Source organism: Ailuropoda melanoleuca, chromosome 6, assembly GCF_002007445.2.
Source record: "Ailuropoda melanoleuca isolate Jingjing chromosome 6, ASM200744v2, whole genome shotgun sequence".
NCBI classification, from domain to species: domain Eukaryota; kingdom Metazoa; phylum Chordata; class Mammalia; order Carnivora; family Ursidae; genus Ailuropoda; species Ailuropoda melanoleuca.
Window position 1 is genome coordinate 82,640,269 of NC_048223.1, and position 23,463 is coordinate 82,663,731.

At 54.7% G+C, this 23,463-nt stretch overlaps 1 protein-coding gene across 1 annotated transcript; it reads left to right on the forward strand.

Moving 5' to 3' along the window:
* The first annotated feature begins 1,665 nt into the window (after window positions 1-1,665).
* On the forward strand, window positions 1,666-14,889 carry TSPAN14 (tetraspanin 14). The gene is made up of 8 exons (XM_034663596.1): window positions 1,666-1,680; window positions 2,596-2,646; window positions 4,545-4,691; window positions 6,202-6,372; window positions 8,416-8,541; window positions 9,772-9,816; window positions 11,946-12,065; window positions 13,070-14,889. Exons 1-8 carry the CDS (start codon window positions 1,666-1,668, stop codon window positions 13,139-13,141), a joined length of 747 nt encoding a protein of 248 aa, XP_034519487.1. The 3' UTR covers window positions 13,142-14,889.
* Window positions 14,890-23,463: the final 8,574 nt, after the last annotated feature.

Genomic DNA, 23,463 nt, shown 5'->3' on the forward strand with positions numbered 1-23,463 from the left:
CTGGGTGAAGTTGGCAAGTGTCCCAGCCTGGCTCATTCACGGGGCTGCTGGGTGAGCTCCCAGACAGGCCACTTCCCCTGTCTGGTCCTCCCTCAGTCTCCTCATCTCTGGAATCGGTCCTCAAAGTTCCTGCCTCGGACCAGTGTTCACCGAGCCCATGATCTGACATGTGACCCCTCCCACCCCCACCCTGCTGGTTCCTGTCTTTCTGGTGCAAGTTCACATTAGTTCTTTCTTTAAAACAGAATGGAAAAAACCATGAACCCTTTTCTTAGTGCCCAGTTGTTGCGAGAGAAGGAAATCTGGGCTCCAGTGGGAGGGAGCTGGCCGTGACTCAGCCCAGGGTCTCGGAGGGGCAGGTTTCTCTCACCATCCGCCGTGGTGCCAGGTGGGATATAAATTGTCGCGGAAATCAGTTAGGCAGGGTCTGCAGTGCTGTTGGGGACAGTGGATGAGGCATAGGGAGGGACAACCTCCAGGACAACCTCCTGTCCTGATCTGATGCCTCTGTGTAGGGCTTGACTATGGACCTGGGCCAGGCCGGGCTTTTGCTTGGCCCCCATTTGCTCTGAATGCATTTGGAGGGCATGAGGTATAGGTTTTCTGATCTAAACAACAGAGTGAGGTGGCCGTGATGCTATTTAATGAGAAGGGCAAGAGTTGGCAGGGGCTGGTTGGGGCTGGGAGAGCAAGGCTCCATTTGGGGGCATGTGAAGACTGAAATGTTGTCAGCTATCTTCTCTGCACAAGTCACGTGGACATTGGGTATGGAGATTCGGATTTGTGGGTCAGCTGTGTAGAGATGGCGTTTCAAGCCATGTGAATTCTGGCCTCATCTAGAGAACCCCGGAGAGGTTGAGGGGTCCCGGACGGAACAGTGAGGCTTGCCAGTGTAAAAAGGTGCGTGGAGGAGGGTGAGCCAGCAGGAGAGGCTGAAGAGTAACCAGTGCTACTTGTCCCCCAAGCCGAGTGTCTCAGCACAGGAGGGAATGACCATGTGTCTGGTCAGGTCAGATAAACAGAAAAAAGACTTGACCTTGGGGACCTTGAGGAATGACAGGGAGGGAAGCCTGCCAGATTCAGTGGACAGTGATTGGCCACCTTCAGGCTTGCCTGCCCTGCAGCGCAAGACACTTGGGGAGGGAAAGGAAGTGCTCATGCCCCCATTAAGAAAAACCAAGGCCTTTAGCCACTAGTTAATTCAGCGGGAGGACGGAAGAGTTGCGAAACCAGTGTGGCGTATACCGGACCGCGTGTCCTTCCCTGGAGTTGAAGCTCCAGCAGCATCTGGCTTTGCCTGGGTCCTCAGGGCTGGAGATGGTGCCTGGCACTTAGGAGGGCCTCAGTCAGTGTTTGTTGAGTGACTTGGGATCTAGGCCCTTCTCCTCCACTGCTTGGTGTTTTGACCTTGGCCCTCTGGGGCCCGTGTTCTGCTTTGTATGATGGACTGATCAGGTGTAGACGGGGGTGGGAGGGTGCTTCTGTGGGAACCAGATGTAAGGGGTCTGTGAACCCTCTGAAATTCCATCCCAGATATTGGCCCGTAAGCAGTTCTCTGAAGGTAGTCCATGATTGTGATTTGAAAGAGGTTGCCATCTCTTTAAAGGGCCTTCCCTTCCCACTCCAGCCCCCTGGGGCCAGTGGTGAACAAAAGAAAGTGTGAGAATGCGCCTTGGAGAGGTGAGTCCTAGGCAAACCTAGCCCCCTTATTTATCGTGAGGTGCTGATGATTGGTGGCCAGATGCCAGCATGGTGTAAAGCACTGACACAGAAAAACAGGCAGCTTAATTTTCAGAAACCAAGTGTTTCGCTTTATATGGAAAAAGTCTTCTCTTGTTTAGAAACCTGTGTGATGTATTGGGGCAGGGGGGTTTTCCGTTGTGGTACAGGTGAGGCAGCCTGGTCCCAGTGGGGTTGGGGGTGCTCCTTTTCTGGGGTGAATGTGTTGTTTAGCACAGGCCTATTTTAATTCAGTAACTAGTAGCCCAGGAGCTAATAACATGGTGTACTCGTGTGCCCCACGCGGAGCAAAGGCGCCATGACTCTGCGTCCCCGCAGCGGTGCTCAGGGCTCCGGAGAGAGGCTCTCCGGCATGGGGAGCCTGTGAATGCACCTGGGGGGCCGTCACAGAGGGTCGTGTCTTCTTTCCACCAGATCCTGCCCTGAAGTGAGTTCGGGGGCTTTGGGAATGTGGAAGAAACAGGCCAGGGCCACCATCATGATGTCTCTGACTCCTTAATGTGGGGGGCAGTCTCTGCTCTGAGGTCTTCCTCTCTGCTGTCTGGAGCATGGTGGGGGGAGGGCATTGGGGTTGAAGGAGTTTGTCCCAATGTTCAGGGAGGTAGGTGTGAGTTATCCTGAACCCTTGGCCATCCCTTTGCTCTGGGGTAGAGTTCATGTCATCTGCAGGGACCAAGGGCTTGCCTTGCCCCTGGTCCACCTGCATGGACAGGAGCCCAGGAGTGTCCCTTGACTAGCAGTGTGGACACTCCTCTAAGAAGCACATTCGTGGTGCTGGTTTCAGACATAACTAACTCTTTCCCTCTCTCCCTCCTTCCCCACTTCTCCCCATCCCTCCACCCCTCCCCTGCTTAGCTGGCTGGAGTTGTCTTCCTTGGAGTCGGACTGTGGGCATGGAGCGAAAAGGTAGGTGTCACTGTGACTAGAACAGAAAGCATCAGGTAGCCCAGACCAGGTGTGCTTAGCTTTAATTGCTCCTTCCTCCAGACTCCTCCCCGGCAAGGATTCTTGCACACCATAATGTAGCCGTTGGTCGTCACAGAGCCCGCTCTGGGAAATAGTTACGGAGCTTGTCATGAGAACTCCTGGGGCCTTGGGACTGGCTCTGCTTGCCCGTGGTGGGGTCACAGCTAGAGGCCACGGCTGGGCTGGGCTGGGCTGGTGGGGTTTTTGAGCTCCATGAGCATGGGGAGGCCTCTCTGCTATTCACAGAAGCCTCAGGTGGCCTGGGGGCTTTGTCCTGGGTGGGCCTGGGGCCACCTTCCACTCCTGTCTGTGCCTCTGGGAGCCAGCGGCTCTCTGAACAGGGTTGTGTTTATTCCTGAAATTCTTGTCCTTTTGAGATCCGGAGCAGGGCTGTGTTACATGCCCCCTGGGTGCCCTGTGGGGAGGCGCATGTCCTTACACACCTGTGAACCTCCTTGCCCAGCCTGTGCAGGAGAGGGGAGGCGTGGGGAGACTGGGCTCTTCCTGTCCAGAAGGACAAGGGGCAGTGGAAACTCTGAGGAGGGGCTGGACTCAAGAGCTGTAGTGCCACCTTCTGCTCTGCTGGCGGGTGCCAGTCGGGAAGGTGGAGCTGAAGAGGACCCTCACTACAGGGAGGGCGGGAGAGGGGAGAGAGAAGGGGCAAGGTGGAGCAAGGCGCACTGGGTCGGGCAGGTCACAGTGGGGACTAAAGCATCCCCTTGAGCCTCAGGCCCCGGACCCTCTCTTACCCCTTCAGGGGAACCTCCCTTTGGTTCCAGGAGGAGGCAGGAGCTCTTTAGATCTATGGGCTTTCTTGCCATGGCCTTAGGTACTGAATAAGTCCCACCTTGGGGTTTGAGCATCTTCAAGGTGGCCTGTGAACCCCTAAAGGGCAGGAGCTGAAGTGCAATGTCACTTTGTCCTGCGGACAAACCCCTGCAAGCCCTTGCAAACCGTGACTCATATCGCCACCATGTGGCCATCTCTTGAACAGCATCAGCTCCAGCTGAGCCCTGAGCAGATGCCTGGCTCCCTGGGAGCCTGGGTGCTGCCGGTTACCAGCTGGTGGCTCCTTTCTCCTTGCTCCTTTGAATCCTGTAGAACTGCTCATTTGGTTTTGGTTCTCACTAGCCACATGTGACTGTATGTATTTAAATTAGTTAAAATGAAACGTGAGTTAAAATTCAGTCCTTCAGTTGCACTCAGGTTCTNCTTCAGTTGCACTCGGGTTCTCAATAGAACGTGGGGCCCATGGCTACCATTCGGGACAGTGCAGATATAGAACACCTCCCATCATCACAGAAGGTTTTATGGACGGTGCTGCCTTCATCTGCATGGCTGTTTTCTACAACAGGGTGCATACTGAAGCTTTGTTGGCTCAGGATAGTGGGGTTCTCCACGAACTGAGTGCAGAGTAAGCCGCCACATGGCCAGAGGGCAGGGTGAGGCTCTGGCCCTAAGGTGCCTGGACTGGAGGCCACTGGGTCCCCCAGGACCCCCCTCCATTCCAGGCCTGGCATAGGCACCCTGCAGTCTCCAAAAAAAGCAGGGGGTCTGTCTGCGAGGGACTCACGGCCAAGGTGCAGCCCAGGATTGTTGCATGCGAGGGCCCTGGGCGCTGAAGTGGTCAAGGATCTGTGGGCAGAGGGGCCCCTAAGAGGGCAAGTGGGCAGGGGCCATGCTCTGTGCTCCGGCCTGGCTGTTAATGAGAGGACTGAGCCTCAGAAAGCAGGTCCCTGTCCTTATTTTAGCTCTGGACACAACCTAGCCATTGCCCCCCCCCCGCCCCCGCCGCACCCTTGGCTCCCTGAGGCTGATGCTGTCTCTGCTGTTTTCAGGGGGTACTGTCTGACCTCACCAAAGTGACCCGGCTGCATGGAATCGACCCTGTGGTGCTGGTGCTGATGGTGGGCGTGGTGATGTTCACGCTGGGGTTCGCTGGCTGCGTGGGGGCCCTGCGGGAGAACATCTGCCTGCTCAAGTTTGTGAGTAGCCTCAGATATGGGGGCGGGAGGGGAGACAGAGGGAGGGGTGTGGGCTCTGCTGCGCAGGCTTATCCCTTATCTGGCCAGAGAGGGTCGTGGCTCTTACAGGCCACGGCCCCCCCCCAGGCCCCAGCCATGTGGGGAGGAGGCTGTCCACCGAATGGTAGGGTTTCAGGAAACAGTCAGCTGAGCCAGCAACTCATCCCTGGAGAAGTTGGGCCCCTCTGGTTTTCAGCTCCTGGAGGGACGGGTTGGCAAAGCAGCTGGCCCCTCGCTCCCTTCCTTGCCTCTTATTTCCCTCAGAAGTCCTAAAGGAATTGTTTGTTTGCTACTCACCTTTGCCCCTCTTGGCTAAGATCAAAAGATGTTGCCAGTAAAGTTAGGAAACCATTTCCCTCCTCCAGGGTGTGTGGATCTGTCGGGGTGTGCAACACAGAATCCTTAATTTCCTGGCGAAACTGCCAGTTAGGAAGAGTTTGGCTTTCTATTTAGATACAAATTCACGTTGAAATGCATTCAGTTAAAATTAAATAGCACCTGGTGGGGAAAACACATAATCATGCTTTGCAATATATTATTTGTTGAATTTATTAGATCAAGCCTTCTCTTCCCTGGGTTTAATTTAAAAAGCGAAACGTGGGTTTTTTTTTTCTCATTTTTTTTCCCTCTTAAAAACGTATATAGTATCTTCCTTCTGTGTGAATGGAGGTTGCGTTTTGAAGGGCCCTGTGCATATATATGTGTTTGTGTGTGTATGTGGGTGTTTCCCCTTGTTTTATTCTGAGACCTTTGCCTGCCGTGGCCTCACTGCTTAGAGCACAGGGTGACCAGGGGTGGTAATGGCCGGGAGAACTCACGCACTGCTGGCCGGAAGTCTGCCAGATGGGAGGGGTGCGGCTGCAAGGGGGGCCCTTGCAGAAGGCCACCGCTGTGGTGGCCAGGGGCGATGTGCTTCTGGAGAGGTCTTGACACATACAGAGGGATGCATATGTCCTGCATGAGCTGTGTGACCTCAAGCAAGTGCCATGCCTGAGTGAGCCTCCGTTTCCTTACCCCTAATGTGGGGGCGACAGATTAGATTTCTAGCAACGTGACTGGGTGTGTGTGTGAGGGGAGTGGTCAGATATGGTGTCTGGGGCACAGGCTGTGCTCTCAAGGAGCTGATGGCCTGGTGGGGTACGTTAGCCGTTCATTCCCGGGATGGGGCTTCCTTGTTGGGGAGGGAGGCTACCTCACAGGAAATGGGTGACACAGTGGCTTGGAGCTTTCTCGTCCTTTTGCTCATCTCTTCCCAGTGATGCTGTGATGTGGGTGGGGATGCACATCTCCATTTACAGATGGGGCGGGGTTGCCAGCCAGTAACATGGGATCCCCGGGGGCTGCAGCGCCGATCTCTTGGGTGTGGCACCCACATACCCTTTGTGGCAGGCATTGATCCCGGGTCAGACGGGGCTTTGCGCATGGCCACAGAGGTGTGGTGACTCTCACTCCCATTCTCGTCCCCACGCAGTTCTGCGGTACCATCGTGCTCATCTTCTTCCTGGAGCTGGCCGTGGCCGTGCTGGCCTTCCTCTTCCAGGACTGGGTGAGGGACCGGTTCCGGGAGTTCTTCGAGAGCAACATCAGATCCTACCGGGACGACATCGACCTGCAGAACCTCATTGACTCCCTTCAGAAAGCCGTAAGCACCACTGCTGGCCTCCTGGGTAGAGCATGGGCTTCCCTGGCCATGCATGCTGCTCGGGCCACGGCTAGCGGGGAAACCGGGGCATCCCTCCTCAGCACGGCAAGTAGCGGGGGGCCGCGGGAGCGTTGCTCCTGCCTCTGGTCAGCTTAGCTTTGCCCGCTCATGGTTGCCTGGCTGTGTCGGCGTGTTCGCAGTGTGTCCTCCCCAGTTTGCATGGGGCAGGCGGTCTAGCTGCCCCTGTGGCCACCCTCCCCCAGGGACCCAGATTTCTCCAGTCCCGGCCACGCAGGCAGCCGCAGGTCCCTAGGCACTGTGGGTACCCAGGGGCGGAGCGTCTCCTCCCCCTGCGCGTGACTCACTGTCTGAGGCTATTCCTGTCCCCTTCCTCCCTGGGACCTTTTCCCCTTCCTGTTCCAGAGGGCAGAGCTGCCTGGAGGAAGTTTCCCCAGATGGGGAGGAATGTGACCTCCCTGGAATATGTCCCCAGGGGGCTGTCTAAGCTGTCCCAGGCTTTGGCCTTGACTCCATCTGGCCTCCGTCTCCCCTGTGTGTGGCTGCACCTGGAGGCTTGGACCACAGCCGTCCCCACCCTGGGGGAGCCCACTCCCCGCCACCGGCTGGGGCAAGGCTGTCTGTGATTCGTCTGTGCGCTGCCGGAAAACCTCGCTTCCTCAGGGACTTCATGTGGAACACTTGGGTTCTGAGAAGAAAATAATCAAGCATCAAGCAAGCAGTAAAAATAACTCTGGTCCACTCTCATGTTTACTAAAACTTGTTTACCCTTATGTCGTGTATCCCGGGATCTGGCAAAACCCACTTATGTGATCAGAGACCCTTCCTGTGTCTTAATAGTGATGGACATTTTCTGTGAAAATCCCATCGCAGTCATTTCCTCCCACCCCTCATTGAACCTTCCCGTGGTTTCCCGTTGTCCCAGAGCTTCGGGCGTGCCCGGGCGCTCCTGCCCCGCACTAGCCTTGAAGACAGCGAGCTCTTCTCCAGTGCCGTCCTTTCCCCTTGAAAATACATTCTCCAGAGGCATTAAATTATGGAGATTGCTCACACTGAAATATTCGGGAATCATGAAAGTGGCTGGAACCACGGGGAGACGTGGGACATCTTTTATCTTAGAAATNCCAGAGGCATTAAATTATGGAGATTGCTCACACTGAAATATTCGGGAATCATGAAAGTGGCTGGAACCACGGCAGGGTAAAGGGGAGACATGGGACATCTTTTATCTTAGAAATAAAAAAGACAACCAGGAATCCTGGTCATGAATTTGTTATGATCACGGCCACAGCCATGTCCGCATCAGGACAAGTGTAAAAATGGAGTCTGCTGCTGGTCTGGGATGCCCTTGACATCACCATGCTATTTTCAGTGTTTGGTTTTACAAGTATTTAGATGAGTGGCGATTCTCTTTGCAACTACAACAGGTAATGGGGGGTGCAAAGACCCCAGGTTAGGGGGGCAGAGCTACGATTGTGTTACTGTTCACCCCAGTCACAATTCTGGCCTTGGGAGTAGACGTCCAACAGCTGTTTTTTGCAAAGAGGCACCTAAGGGAACTAAGGCCAGCTTGGAAATTTCCCTGGGAGGAAGACACAGTCACTGCCCACAAGAAGGGGTTCTCTTGGGGGGCATGAGAGAACTGTATCACAGGTACTGAGTGGCCTCAGAGGAGAGTGAGGAATCTTCTCTGGGCTGAGGGGAGGGGAGGAAGGGGAAGCTCCAGGGGGACGAGGGTCTGGACCCAAGTGTTGTGTCCCAGCGGAAACCAGGGGACACTGCAGAGCCAGTCCTGCATGCTGGACCCAGAGGGGTCATGGCCAAGGTTTCCTGATTTCCTTCTTAAAAGGCTCCCTAGATCACCACGCTCAGCATCTCTGTGCATGCAGGAGGTCAGTGGGGGGCCTTGATTTCTCTGTGTGTACATGGAGCAACGCTTCCCCTCGTGTCCCCGATCCCCTGTGGGTGGTCACAGCCCTGGCTCAGAGCCAGACCCCTGACAGCTCTCGGCTTTTGTGATCCCAGAACCAGTGCTGCGGGGCCTATGGGCCTGAAGACTGGGACCTCAACGTCTACTTCAACTGCAGTGGTGCCAGCTACAGCCGTGAGAAGTGTGGGGTGCCCTTCTCCTGCTGTGTGCCGGACCCTGCGGTGAGTCGGCCTGCCCCCAGAATGTGGAGCAGTTCCTAGCTCTGAGGGCTCTGGGCCGCTTCTGCGCTCCCTCCGCCCAGCACTGCAGGGCTCCTGCAATTCTGAAATCCTCTATGTGTAAATCCCAGGGATATTTTTGCATGACCTCCCCTTGCTCTAGTGTTTTCAGGGAGGCAGGAGAAAAGCCAGTCACGTCCCTTCCTTGAGGGGCTCTCACTCAGGGTGCCTGGACAAAATGCTAGAAATGTGGTGAGCCCTGGGCCGCCCACTTCACAGTTCTCTGGAGAAAATGCCCAGTACACAGAAGCCCACAGGAGAGGGCGGGTACTCACCATCTGGGGGTGGTTTAGGATTCTCGCCTGTCTTCTTCACCTGTTCTCGTTCCCAGCCCACGGCCCGGCTCCCCGGGTTCCAGAAACGGGGCTCTTGGGGTGACCTGTGAAGGAGCACTGCATNTTCTTCACCTGTTCTCGTTCCCAGCCCACGGCCCGGCTCCCCGGGTTCCAGAAACGGGGCTCTTGGGGTGACCCGTGAAGGAGCACTGCATGTTTCCCAGAACTGAGCCCTTTACAGCTCTTGGTGTGCTCATGGGTGCCTAGTCCTTGGCCTCGAGGCTCCGAGCAGGCAGGGCAGGGTCGCTGTCACACGGCCTACTCCCCAGCCCAGGACAGGCTCGGGTTTGCTGCGGCCACACAGCCAGTGCCTGAGATCCCCACTGTGGCCCTGAAATATTGAGTGAGCGGAACTTTCATCTCCCAGCGCAGGCATGGCAAACTATGACCCATGGGCTGGATCCAGCCTCCTCTCTGTTTTCGTATGATCTGCGAGCCAAGAATGGTTTCAGCCATTTTTAAATGGTTGACAGTAAGTGAAAGGAAGGATAATATTCTGTGATAGGTGAAAATGATATGAAATTTAATTTCAGTGCCCATAAATGAAGTTTTACTGAAATATGGCCATGCACATTCGTTTATGTATCGCCCATGTCTTCTTTCATGCTCCGAGAGCAGAGTTGAATAGTTGCTACATAGACAGGTCTTCCTCACACACGGTTGGCCAACCTTTTTGTTCTAGTATGAAAGGTTAGTTGGCATCGGGATTAAAGGATGTGAGCTCTAATGGAATTTGTACAGGTGCTTGCTGACATTTGGTTGGGACTTTTCTAGAGCCTTCTACCACTGGCTTCCCAAGAGAACAAAAATGACCAATTTTTTTCTACTTTTCTTACAGCAAAAAGTTGTGAACACACAGTGTGGATATGATGTCAGGACCCAGGTGAGTGCGCGATCATGCAACTTTGAGTTCGTCGGGTTTATTCCCTGTAGTCCAGCTTCCTGATTTAGCACAAGTGCAGACTGGAGTGGGTGAGACTCGGGAAGGTGCCATCTAAGCTGGGAGTGAGCTGGGTAGGAGCTGCTGGCGGCAAGACTCCAGGAATAGTGATGGGGGTGATCCCCAGCCCTGGGAACTGCAGTCACCAAACCTGGCAGTTGCTGCGTTAGGGGAAAGAGGTCAGGTGAAAGTTTTGGGAACAAAGGCTCTATTTTTAATGGCTCCTTGGAGTCCGCGGAGGTGTCTGTTCTATCGGGGGTTCGCGATGAGGCTGCAGGAGATGAGGCTGCAGGAGTGCGTGGCTTGGTGTAGCCGCCACATGGTGGGGGACAATAAGGAGGGAGATGGGTCTTGGGGCAGGAGCGAGGCTCAGTCCTCCAGGGCTTTCCTCAGGCTGTGGGGGAGAGAAGTGTCCCCCCGCCCCCCAGGCACTGCTCGGTGGCCTTTCGTGGTTTGAGTAACTGCTGTTCTGAAGGAGGGATCTTGGGGAGTCGACGGGCGCCCCTCCTGTTGGCTGTGGCTGTGGGGCGTGTGCCTTCGGTTTGGGAGGCTCAAAGCCCTTCCACAGGGACCTCCGTCCGTTACACGGGGATGGGCCTGTACCAGCATTGTCCTTTCATTGCGACTTGCATTAGATTCTAGGGCTGTCATAACCAAATACCACAGACTGTGGCTGAAACAACGGAAACCTCTCTCCTCAGACCTCGAGGTTCGAAGTCCGACATCAGGGTGTTGACAGGGTTGGTCTGAAGCCTCTCTCCTTGGCTTGTAGGTGGCTGCCTTCTCCTGTGTGTGTGCCCACATGGTCCTCTCTCTCTGTCTTTTAGTGTCCATCACTCTTTATAAGGATACCAGTCACACTGGATTAGGGCCTACGCTGATAACCTCATTTTACTTTATTTGCCCTTTTTTTTGTGTGTGGTATTTCTCTTTCTCTGACTGACTTACTTCACTTAGCATAATACTCTCTAGCTCCATCCACGTTGTTGAACATGGCAAGATTTTATTCTTTTTTATGGCTGAATAATATTCTGTTGTATATATGTAATCTTTTTTCCCCTCAGATCTAGAGTTTGGGTTCGGTTTAGGGCCATAATAGTGGTTAGGGTTAGGGTTGGGGACAGTGTGAAGGTATGTGCCTGTTATCCTACAGTTCAGAGACCTCTCTGAAGGGATAACTTTATAGAGTTAGGGTTAGGGTTAGGGGTTAGGGGCTAGGGTGAGGGTATGGGTATGTGCCTGGCATCCTGCTGTTCAGAGAACTCTCTAGAGGGTTCAGTTTAGGGTTAGGGTTATGGGTTATATTACCTCATTAAACACCCTGTCTCCAGCTGCAGTCACATTCTGAGGAACTGAGGGTTAGGACTTCAACATCTGAATTTTAGGGGGACACAGTTCAGCCCCTCACCCCACTAAAATGGATTACTGTTTCATCAGTGTTGCCATGGGTGAGGCTGTATGCGGGTGGGGGGGTGGGGGTGAGGGTGGGCTGTGTGTGCTGAGGGCACCTCCTGTGTGCCTACTGAGCCTCCACTAGGGGTCAGGGTTGGAAGGAGCCTGTCGGCTTGTGACTGTTCTTGTGACTCTGGCTCCTGGAGCCACTCTTAACTGGGTGGGGGACACATTCTGGGAAGCCACTGTCCCCTCCTTCTCCAGCCAACTTCTCTGACTCAGAAGATGCTGAAGGCCCTTCTAGTTTCTCTCTTTAAGGCACATCTTCCTTCTCAGAGCCCCTGGGGCCCCTCCCTGTCCTTCAGATGTGGCCTCTGAAGATGTGCCAGATTAGTCCCTCTTCAGTCTGGGGTGGGAGGCCCTACCGGGAGTGGGTAAAGACCACTGCCAGGGGGCCTTCGTGTGGGCAGAATGTAAGGTGCAGACAGCCTGCGAGAGGGCAGAGACCGAGGCAGGTGGATGCGGTTCCCCTGGAGAGTTCTGTCCGTCTTTGGCACCTGCCTTCCAGCACCCTGGCTCCCACCAAGCTTCGCCTTGCCTGCCACGGGAACCCTCTGGGGAGCCGGGGTGGGGGCGCCCCACACATCTTGGTCTCAGGCCGCTGTGCTGTTTGCCTTCAGCTGAAGAGCAAGTGGGACGAGTCCATCTTCACCAAAGGCTGCATCCAGGCGCTGGAGGGCTGGCTTCCGCGCAATATTTACATCGTGGCCGGCGTCTTCATCGCCATCTCCCTGCTACAGGTTCGTTCCCCTCCCCTTTGTGGCTTCCTTTGTCCTCGCGGGTCTCACATATTTGAACCAGATCACACGTGGGAAGACTGGTGGCCGCATGTTGAGTTGGCTGGCTGGTGGCTGCGGGGGGGAGGGGGGGAGGGGTGGCAAGAACTTTGCGAATCAGAGAAACCAGGAGTTCTCTGGGGCACCCAGGACTTGGGAGGAGAAGCTGGCAGCCCAAGCAGCCTCTGGGACGGCCACCGTCACCGCGTGGAAAGCGCATCGTTCAGCTTTGACGTTGTGGTGAAGAGGGTGCCCGAAACAGCCCCTGGGCTGCAGACCATCCACACGCCTTCCTCCTTCACCCCTGTTGTGTGTTGAGTGATCTCAAAGGGAAGCTTAGACACAGAAGCATCTAGAAAAGGAAAGAACAAATCTACTTGCCAAACGGGCAAAGCAATGACTTCAGAAGGACTGGCTCATCAAACAGAAACCACAACAGGCATTTACAGCGGAAATAAGCAAAATTCCAAGATTTCCGAGTTCACATTAGTCTGTTCCTGGTAGGAAAACAGTCTTCGCACAGGACGATGCTGGTCACCAAGGTCAGCACAGCTAAAATCAGGGAGAACCTTGTTTTTATTGTGGAATCCAGGTTTATAGGAAACATCAAGATTTATTATTTTGCGTTGAGACCAGTCAGGTGACTGTTATTTTTGGTTTAATTTTGGGTACAAAGTGTGTCCCAGCGCATGGTAGGTGATGTGCGTGGTCCCGTAGGAGGCAGGCCTTCTGTGCTGCCTGCCATTTGCCCCAATCTTCTAGGCCCCAGGGACATAGCAAACAGACCCCAGGACTCACTTTTTACTGGTGTGTGTGTCTTGTTTCTCTCTCTGCGCTGCATCCGAAGTCTCTGCAGAGCGGGCCCTGGGCTGGTGTGCAGTGCCGGCTCCCCCGTGCACCTTGCCCTCTGTGCCTGCCCTCTCCTGTTGGGCCCCAACACTGACAGCCTCTCCTGGCTTCGGTTTCAGATTTTTGGCATCTTCCTGGCGAAGACCTTGATCTCGGACATTGAGGCGGTGAAGGCAGGCCATCACTTCTGAGGAACAAAGGTGAGCGAGCAGAGCTGAGCCACACCGTGGAGGCCAGAGCCCTTCACTGTTGTTAACTCGACATCCTGAGGGAGAGAAGTGGACACACCCAGCCAGAGCCCGCACCCTGTCTTCGGCATCAGCGTGACGTGACCTCTCTGTTTCTGTTTGCTGGTGCTGAAGACCGAGGGGCCCCCTCTGACCTGCACAGACTTGTGACGGAGACCCCCCCACCCGGGGTCTACTCAGAGACAGAGAACATGTCTTTAAGCGGGGGTGGTGACTCTGAGGGACAGAAGGCTCCCGTGGCTGTGAAAAGGGCCTGAGTCGACTCTCCTGGAGACTTGGGGTGTCTGTAGGGCCACCCTGGCCTCTGCACTTGTGTCATCGGCGCGGGCCCAGAGGGCAGCCACATCTGCTGCGAGTGGGACTTGGGTGGGGGCCTGGCAGATACAGACGAGGCTTCTCCCCGCAGCAGAAGGGTGCTGCCTAGAACTGGGGAGAGGGGAAGGGGCACAAGCGGACCATGCCAGCGGAGCCTGTAATGTCTGCACAAGTCGGGGGATGTTTGCAGGGTCCTCAGCCATGTCCGAGTAAGCCTGAGCCATGCGTGGACCGGTGCCACGGAGTGCCTCCCCTGCTGCCCCTCCCAGGGCAAGATCTGCCTCCAGTTTCAACAGCATTGTGCCCAGATGGCATAGGGGGAGGGGGGCATGTGCAGGGTTCTCCTCTGAGAGTCGGCCCTCCTTCTCTGAAAGTGTGTAAATAGTTTATTTATAGGGATAAGAATGTTCTCACACCATTTCTTCATTTCCTCTGACATTCCCTCCAAGCAGCCTTACACCGTGTCTGGGACTGAAGCCATCCCTCTCAGTTCCCTCAAGTGTGTCAAGAACCAACCCCATCAACTTCTCCTTTTCGTCCCTCACATACCAGGTGCACACACACTCTCCCCCTTCCTCTGTGCACCCCCAGCTCACATGCACCCACTCCTCTCCCCAGCTTGGCCTCGCTGTCTTCTGGTCTTGGTGCTACTGAAACCGTCACCCGGAACTTGAATCCTGACCCCTGTCCCCCCACTGCAAGGCCAGGGAGCCCCAGCCAGAGATGGCCAGCCCGGAACCTGTGACCAGGGCTCCTGTCGAGGCCACGTGCTAAGGGCCGCTGGCCGGCCTGGCATTTGCCTCTCCCTGGAGAGCTGACCTGCGGCCGGGCCCCTGTGTCGAGCTGGAGACCCCCGCCTGCAGCTGTGGAGAAGCTCGGGATGGTTTTTTTTTTTTTTTTTGCTGACTTTTGTGATGACCCCCCTCCACTGTCCCCAATCAGGATACCTGTGGTGACCATGTCCACCCTCCCTGGCAGGGCTATCCTAGGGGGCTTGCTCTTGGAAATGAAGTTTGTCTTATGTACTGAATGGTTCCCCCCCGTACTGTCCCCCCCCGCCCCGTCGCTGGGGATGGCTGGGGCGTTTGTGCGTCTTTGGCTGGGCTCCTTTCTAATGCTTCTCTGGATCTTGTACCAGTTCTGTCCTCATTGTTCAGGGATTGAGTGCTACCTTCACTGACTTGCCGAAGCGTACATGCTAGTGTGGAGTATACTGGTGGGTGTTGTTGATGCTGTTATGATTTTTGTTCTTTTGGTTGTTTTTTCCTTTATAATTTTCTCTGTAGACTAGAGGAAGAAGAATGCTTGTGTTTTCAGGAAGTGTGATGCTTTTCTTTGACTGCCAAACTCTTTTATGGAATATATCTTTATATTAATGCTGTTGTCCTGGTGGTTTTTGTTTTGAGTGACATCAAGATGGCATGAAGCATCGCAGTGGTAAACTCGGCTGCCAGGGGAACCAGGGGGACGGGGGGACAGGGTGTGACTAGACACGACAGGACAGTGGAGGGTAAAGGCAGTCCATGGTCAGCGCAATCTGGAATAACTTTCATCAGGTGATTTGTTTTAGATTTTGTTATTCTTTGTAGGGAGGTTACAGCTGGAACAAGCGGGCTTGTGGCTTGATTATGCCCAGCTGGGAGCACGAGGCCGGCCTTTGACTCTGTAGGCCGCGAGGAGAAGCATTAGGCTGCTTCTGTCCAGCCCCGGCGGTAGGATCCAGGCAAGAGAGCTTGGGAACGCTGGGGTCGGAATGTGGGCACTGCTGCTACAGGAGTGTGCCTGGATCTGCTGGCCCATCTGTGAAGGGTTAGTGCATTACCCACCTTGCCTTGTGCCTCTGACCCATCCTGCCTTGGGGGAGATGGTGGCACCAGGCCCACGCCGCTGGTGCGTGGACATCCAGCAGCTTAGCTTCCTGGACAGCTCCTGCTGGCCCATCTGTCAGGTCGACCTGGTGGCTGGACCCCTTGCGAGTCTCTTGACAGCTCACAGCCCAGCTCCGGGTGAAGACTATGGCTTTTTCGAAGTTCAGTTGGTTTTTTCAATTAGTTTACAAAACTCTGGCCACTTGAGCCATCCCCTCTGACTCTGAGTGGTTGGATGAGAGAATAGAGAGGAGGCCCAGCGGAAGTGATGCACGTGTGGCCGTCTCCAGTGAACCCGCCTCTGTACGGAGCCACGGTGCAGCCCTCCCGGACCTTCTCCTCTCAGCCCCTGCACTCCCTGCCCTCCCAGACCGGGAGGCCCGTGTGACCTGTGCACGTCCCCACCTCACTGCCACATACTCTCACTGTAATGTTTCCGGCTCCTCCCTTGCCCCTCCTGCCCCCCTCCTTGCAGGACTTGGCTGCATCGTTGTTTTCCCACGTCCTCTCCATACACACCATTACATGTTTCCCTGTCTCCAAAAGCTTCCCTCGGCCCCCTCGCCAGCCTTCCTTCCCTTCCCAGGGAGGCTTATTGTCTGGGCTCTCTCTCTGTACTCCGCCCTGCCATAGCCCACCATTCTCCTCCCTGACTGAAAGCTGTTAGCCCCCTCACCAAGCCCCGTTGGCCTCTGTAGCTCCCAACACTCTGGACCATCCTCTGCCTCCGTGGCCCAGGCTTGTCAGGTTCGTGGCCCTCACCCGGCCGTCCTTGTCACGCCTCCAGCCGCACCTGCCACTGCCCAGCTCACCCGTCTGTCTGCAGGTGTGCCTCCTGCCCCCTGCCCGAAGGGCAAGGCTGTGAGCTGGGCAGTAAAGCCATCTGTGCTGGTGCACGGGAAGCCTGTGCTTGGTTTCCCCACATGAGTAATAATAAAAATGAATTGGCTACAGAACCTCCTGGAACATAGGAAGTGCTCCAGGTACTTAGCAGTTAAACTCTGTCATCAGAACAGCTCGGAGGAAGCCATTGTTGTGCCCACAACATGAGACTTGGAGAAAGGGGAACTCCTGTTGAGGATTTGGAAGATCTAGACTCAAACTGGAAGCTGGCCCCAGAACCTGTACCTGTTAAAACAGGTCTGGTGTCCGCCAGCTGTGACGTCCGACTGCCTGGCTCCTGCTGAGCAAAACCACGTCAAGGGCAAGCCTGGGCAGAAGCAGTTTTCTGAAGATTGTCCAGCTAACGGGCTCTGTGGCAGGTCGACAGGCATTTGGAGAAGGCAGGGGAGTGCTCATTCCTGCCTGTGTACCTGGATTTGGGAGAATATGGTGCTTCAGCCTTGCCCCGAAGCCCTGGCTTTGGGCAGCAGGCTCACTCCCCTGCAAGGCCAGGGCTGCTCTCCACCCAACAAACCCTCAGAGCTCTTTCTGCACTGGATGGCGAGGAATCACAGTTGGCCTTCTCTCCAAGGGGTACCGCGTAAGGGGCTGCCACCAGGGTAGTAAGGGGCACGTGTAGGAATGTAGGCTTCTGCAATCTGAGCCACCCCGAGAGGAGAGCTCCCCAGAAGACGAGGCCTGGTCAGAGGCCAGCAGAGAAGGGAAGGCCTCAGTCTCAGTAGCAGGGGCCACCTGACCACTCTTGGTCAGCAGCCTCAGAGCACAGACTGCAGAGGCACAGAGAGAGGTGAGGGGCTATTGCAATGGTCCCAGCACCCAAGGAAGGACTCGGCATCCTAGGAATGTCCTGCCCAGGCATCCAGTGCTCCGCCCTGTCACCCAGAGGTGCAATGCCTTTAGGTGTACCAGATGAGTACACCTCATCTGTATGACCTCATCTGTATGTAGGACTGTATGACCTTCACGGGTGGGCGTTTCCAGCTCTAGGGTCGTGCATGGTGTCTGTCCACGGGACCACAGGATGTTTGGGTTGCCTTCCCCTCAACTGTGGTAACTTATGCCAAATGAGGGATCTTGGTAAAGATGCTTCCATAAGCATGTGTCTGTTACTCAAGAGATTGCTGCCTGGCCTTCCAGGGCCGACGGGGCACTGAAAATCCAGAGAACTGTATACCTTTAGTGCCGTTCAGCAAGACCTGGCTTTTCCTCCTCTAGACTGCAGTAAAAAGGTACGTTCATTCTCAGAATGCTTTTGGGGTCTCCCAGGTGCCTCTGGAAAACCTGCCATGGGCGCTGTGGAACAAGGACTGACGAGTGACTTTGACAGGAAGAAAAAGTCAAGGCTACACTCAAGTGAATGCTGTTCCCGTAAAGTGACAGATTTCAGAGACCCCAGCTTCGGAGGAGGAGAAAAGGAAGTATTCCTCAGGAAGGTCGGAGACCATTCTTTCTTTCCTCTGCCTTCTTCCCGTGCTCTGCGTCTCGTATGTCAGCAGGGCTTCGGAGGCATGGTTTAATAACTACCAAAATAAATTATCACTTGGACTGTAATTTTATCACCTCAAACAACTTTAAAACTAGTCATTTTATATGTATAAGCAATCTACACATGGGCTAGTATACTGTGAAAAAGTACATTTCCCGTTCCCCAGAGGCAACCACTATTAAGTGCCCTTCCCGAAAATGTGGATGCATATTCAAGTATCTTTTTCACACAAATGAGAATCATATTTTATGTAGCAGTCAACAATTAATTTTACTTAATAGATCTCAGAAATCTTTCTCCATGAGTGCATGCCCATCCACGGTGCGTCTTCCCGGGCCCACCGCCCACGGCAGGATGGGCCAGCCCGTGAATGAATCTTACTCTGTCGGGGGGGAATATGTTTACAGTCGCAGGTAACAGAAAACCCAGTTCAAACTGGTTTATACAGTGAGGGGAGGTTTTTGGCTCCTGAAACTGGAAAGTCCAGAGGTGGGGTAAGTTTCGGGGTTGGTTTGATCCAAGTGGCTCAGCAATGCCAACAGGATCTGGTTTCTTTTATTCTGTCTGCTCTGTCTTCCATAGTGTCCCCATCGGCCACGGCAGACCCATCGCGCACAACCTGGGGCCTTACTGTGATGGGACTGGCATGGTCGTGAAGCCTTTGAGGGAAGCTCCCCCTCCCCCACCCCAGAACCCCCTGTGCTCGTCCTTCGCTCTCAAACCACACCTCAGGGCAACAGACCCCGGTGGAAGGGGGTGAACATTGAGGAGGCTGCCAGCAGCTCTCATGATGCTTCTGTGGGTGGATGTTTTAGCTGGTGTGGTGTTTTGTTACAAGGGCTTATAAAAACTCCATGGTGTTTTGTTGTTAGAATACCTTCCTAGAACAGTTTGCAAGAAAAACATGTTTTTAAAGGCGTTCTCTAAGGAGGTGGGCTGACATTGTAATGATTGGGTACTCGGGGCTGGGACCTGCCTCTTAGTGCCAGCCCACAGCTGGTATGGTGAGGGTGCTGTGAGTATCCGCGATGGAAGTACGGGCTGCTTCTGGGCCATGGGGTTAGATGGGAGGGGGGCGATGTCTCTCCAAGGACTCCTCCTAGTAGCCTTTGTGGCCCTCTAGCAGCACAGGTTCCAGAGAGAGGCTGAGCGAGATGGGCAAGGGAGTCCTAGCCGTCTGCTTTTGCCCTGGGAGATGGCTGGTCGTGGGGGAACCGTGTTGTTGGGTGGCATCCTTGTTTAGAAGTACAAGCATTCAGGATTCAGGGTTGCCCCTGAGGTTGCATAGGGAGGGAGCTACAGTCTGGGCAGACATGAGGCTGGCACCTGCCAACCTCGCACCTGCCAGCCTGGCTGAAGCTCTAGGATGGGACACTTGTGAAGTCAAGGAGCCTCCCCATCTCCCCGAATGCCCTGGGTCCTTGCAGTGGGGCTCTGGGGTCCAGACAGCTCACACCTGATTGCCGCCCCCTGGTGGCTGGGTTAATCCTGCTCCTGGAGAAGGGCGGTGCCCACGAGGGGCTCTGCCTGCCTGCGGGGCCACTTCCCCAGAAAGGCAGCTAGATGCTGGAGGTGAGACCAAGACAAGCAGGCAGGGAGAGGAGGCGGTCTTGGCTCCGTGGGGGCGCATCCGCAGTGGAGATGGGGATGGACTGTGGCGGGCTCTTCCACTTCCCCTGCACTGCCGGGGCCGCGACCGAAGTCATGACCTGAGAGGAGGAGGACGGTTAGGACCTGTGCTGTGCTGGGAAGAGGCCTGAGCCTGAACTTGAGTTTGGGCTCAAAAGAAAAAGTAAAACTTAGTACCTCGATTTCTTCGTTTTAATTATCTTTATTTCACAAGCTGCCCGGGAATATTCCATTAATTAGTGGAGATGAAATAGCGCGGGGAGCCATGACTCCCCAGCCACCAACTACTGCCAGTTGTGTGGCTTCTGGCAAGTGACTTAACCTCCTTGAGCCCTCTTTGTAAAAACGGGGATAATAATGGCCCCACATGGGGTTGTCTGGAGGATGACATGAAATGAGGTGGGTAAACTGTTTAATGTCAGTCCAGGGCACTTAGTACATGCCTCCCGAATTACTGCTGCTAAGATTAGTGAAGAGCAGTTGGTGGTGGCTGCCAGTCCCCACCAAGCTGAGTGGCCTGGGTTCCAAGTCACAGCCCAGGCGTCCAGCCAGGCTGACGCGAAATGCCCCACTTGTCTGTCCTTTCAGGAACAAGGCCTGGAGCTCTGTAGGGAGACTCAGCAGGCATTTGGAGTTCAAGGTCTGTTTGCTTTCTGTGTCATAGAGGTGGGGAGGCAGGGGAGGGCATCGCTTCTCACCTGGAGTGTGAGTTTTTCCTGCCGGAAACCACAACTCCAGAAGTCCCTGGAGCCCCCAGAGGAAGCAGAGTGGCCCTCGCCCTCATAGGGGACGAGGGCTGTCCGCAGAGGCCAGCCCACGGGACCCAGTGTAGCAGCACAACCTGCCTTCAAGGGGCCCAGGAGGGTGATGTGGGGGAAAAGTGGTTCAAGGAGCCTGGGATGGGAAAGAGGACAGAGCCCTGAACCAGGTGTTGCAGGAGACAAAGCCCCAAACGCAGCAGGACATCATGTTTGGCTGGGGTGGACCCCAGCTGGTCCCACTCTGGTCAGGAGAACAAATGCATAGGGAAGTATGGGGACCTGCCAAGGCCTTAGAGTGAGGGCCTGAGGCCAGGAGGCCACCTGTGTCCTTTCCACCTCTGATGGGTGAGTGTCCTTCCAGGTGGTGGGGCAGCCTCAGCAGGATGGAAGCCAGGAGTCAGGGAGATGAGTGTGTGTGTGTGTGTAAGACAGGTGCATGGGCCCCCACTGTGCTTACTCCCAGGAGAAAATCTTTGTGTCTAAAAACCTGCGGGAGCCCCCACAGTCAGGAAGGTTGCTGGGTCAAGGTTCTGTTCTAAGGCAGTGTGAATCCAGCAGTCTCACGTCTGCAGTCACTGCCACTGTCTGGCCCGTGGTCCTCCCTCTCACCCTCCCTGCCCAGCCCATTCAGCCTCACTGGGCCTTTGCAAAGAGCCCAGGGCCCACCCTGTTTGTAGGTGATTATTTGGATGCAGTCATTCATCTGTCTGCAGGGACTGGGCCCAGGCCTGGTGTTTTCTTTTAGTTTTAGATCTATTTTTTTCCCCTGTTTTTTAAAATGAACACAGCTGTGGGCCTATCTGAACAGCAATGGAGTGGCCTCTGGGAGGAAATGAGCACCCTGTCTCTGGAGGTGTACAAGCCCAGGCTGGCCATCTCCTGGTGGGGGTGATATGGGTGGGGCTGGGAGTGGGTTTTGTGCTGCATGGACCAGGGCCAGCCTTCCTTCTCATCTCTGAGAGGCAATGGTCTTCAGTGTGTGCCTTTTGTTAGAGATAATTTCCCCCCCTAAAAAAGCATTACTTAGGTAACATTACATATGCATGTGTCAAAAATTTTATTTAACTCATTAATTAAGTGAGGGAGCTGGTAAGATTAACAGTCAGTTTGAAGGAGAAATCACATAAATCCATATGGAGTAAAGGAATGTGGAGACTGGCTTTTTCTTCAGGGGGAAAGGGAGTCGTTGGGCTTCATTCAGATATGTACAGTTATGCACGTCCATAGACAAGAAGTATTTGGCATTAACTCTACAGCTTAGTTGTAAAGCTGCTCAGAGGTAATGAAAGCCTAGAATCAGATCATTGTAAGAGCACACCCAAGACAATGCATTGTTTTCCACCAGAGACATCCAGAATCTTTCTGCTTATTTCAAAAAAGATTTCCTTCCATCTCTCATCTTTCTGGCCACAGCTCACTTTTAATAAATTGGACCCAGGCAGGGAATCCAAAGGAGCCAAACTCTTACTGTGAAAAATGGAGTCTGGGGGTTAGGGTATCTCCCAGGTGCCCTAAGTAAAGGTCAGTCACTGTGGGAGGCGTCCTGGGGACACTGGCTGCCCTCTTAGCAGTGGATGGATGGCTCAGGAGGTCAGGTTGTGTCTGCTGCCCCGAGAGCCTGGGTGTCAGCAAAGCTGCTTTAGCCCCGCGGCGACCCCCGCACACCCATCAGGAGCTGCATTCGAAACCGAACTTGTCTTCTCTTCCCCAGTACCAAATCCTGCCCACAACCAAACTGTTCCTCTCCATTTTTCTCTCATCTCCGCTGAGGACCCCACCATCCACCCAGCAGCCAAATCCAGGAGGGTGGGCATCATCTGGGTTCCGAGCATGCCGTCAGCTCCCCCATAGCCAATAGAATGCTAGGGCATCCGCTCTCTAAGAAACGTCTCATCTGGTGGGGAGATCCTTAGCACTTCACTCCTGGGACAACCAACGTGACAGATTTCAGTGTCACTCCCCCTTTCGTCCTTCTGCATGATTCCTGGGACTCCCCTTGTTTGTAATGTGTGCATTTGAATCTTTTCAAGCATAATTGCATTTTGAAGGGCGTTTCCCTCCCCTCCCTCTGGATCTCCATGGGATTCCTGGAAGCTGCAGGGGGTGGACGGTGTTCAGTGTTTTGTTTTTAAGATTTTATTTATTTATTTATTCTACAGAGATAGAGACAGCCAGCGAGAGAGGGAACACAGCAGGGGGAGCGGGAGCGGAAGAAGCAGGCTCACAGCAGAGGAGCCTGATGTGGGGCTCGATCCCATAATGCCGGGATCACGCCCTGAGCCGAAGGCAGACCCCCAACCGCTGTGCCACCCAGGCGCCACTCAGTGGTTTTCTCACATAGAAAAGAGACTTTGATGGGTGCTCTGTAGTGGACCAGCGCTGGCAACACAGCGCTCAAGAAAGAGCCAGGGACCGGGGGCCGTTTCCTCAGTAAAACGGGGATAGTTCTTCCAACCCACAGCTTAGGCGGTAGTGCTGAGGTTCTCAAGGTGTGGCTCCCAGACCAGCCACTGCAGCGTCACATGGGAACTTGTCCAAAGTGCAAATTCTGTGCTCCCACTCCAGGCCTCTGGGGTCAGAAACTCTGGGATGGAGCCTGGTCATCTCTTTTTAACCAGTTCTTAGGAGATTCTGATGCGTGCTCAAGTGTGAGAGGGCCATGGCGTGAGGATGGAGTCCGAATAGACTAGCCACTGTGGCAAGCATCCCCTAAACTTCGGTGGCTTTGAAAAATAATCCTAGGTCTTCGGAGTCGTTTCTAGTCAGCTGGTGGTTGGGGAAGAAGGGGAGGAGGGGCAGTCTTAGGAACGAAGCCTGGGGGCCAGGCACACCCCTTGAGCTCCCATTCCCTTGGTCGGAATGCAGATGCTACCCTGAGTCACAGGCGGCTGGCAAACATCTAGCTGCACACCCAGCAAGAAGAGGAGAGGTCTGATCTTGGAGGACACCAGGGGTCTGTGCCCCAACTCCCACAGTTGAGGGAAATGAAGACCAGAACTGGCTTTACTGTCTTCCAGAAGCTCCCTCTGCAAGGAACTGAGGGCCCGGTCTGCACGGGGCTGGCTTGCCTAGCTCACGGTCTCTGCTCAGCCACCTCATGGCTCCACAGAGTGGCTGGAGGCGCTGGGCACCTCACCATGCTGGGCAGGGGGGTAGACTTCACAGGATGTGGTCTGCAAGCAGATGGGGGGCACGTGGCACACTGAAGTCCACTCAGTGCCCTCCAGGTTGGCTACTGGAGAGGTGTGGGCACAGCTCCATGGCCCTGGAAGGACTGTCCAACTCAGAACAAATGTGGGGGGG

What these genes read in the sequence shown, in the direction of transcription:
- TSPAN14 (XM_034663596.1), top strand. An exon ending in GCTGTGTGCCGGACCCTGCG is followed by an intron (nt 8,542 to 9,771) that starts GTGAGTCGGCCT and finishes CTTTTCTTACAG; the next exon opens with CAAAAAGTTGTGAACACACA. An exon ending in TCGCCATCTCCCTGCTACAG is followed by an intron (nt 12,066 to 13,069) that starts GTTCGTTCCCCT and finishes CTTCGGTTTCAG; the next exon opens with ATTTTTGGCATCTTCCTGGC.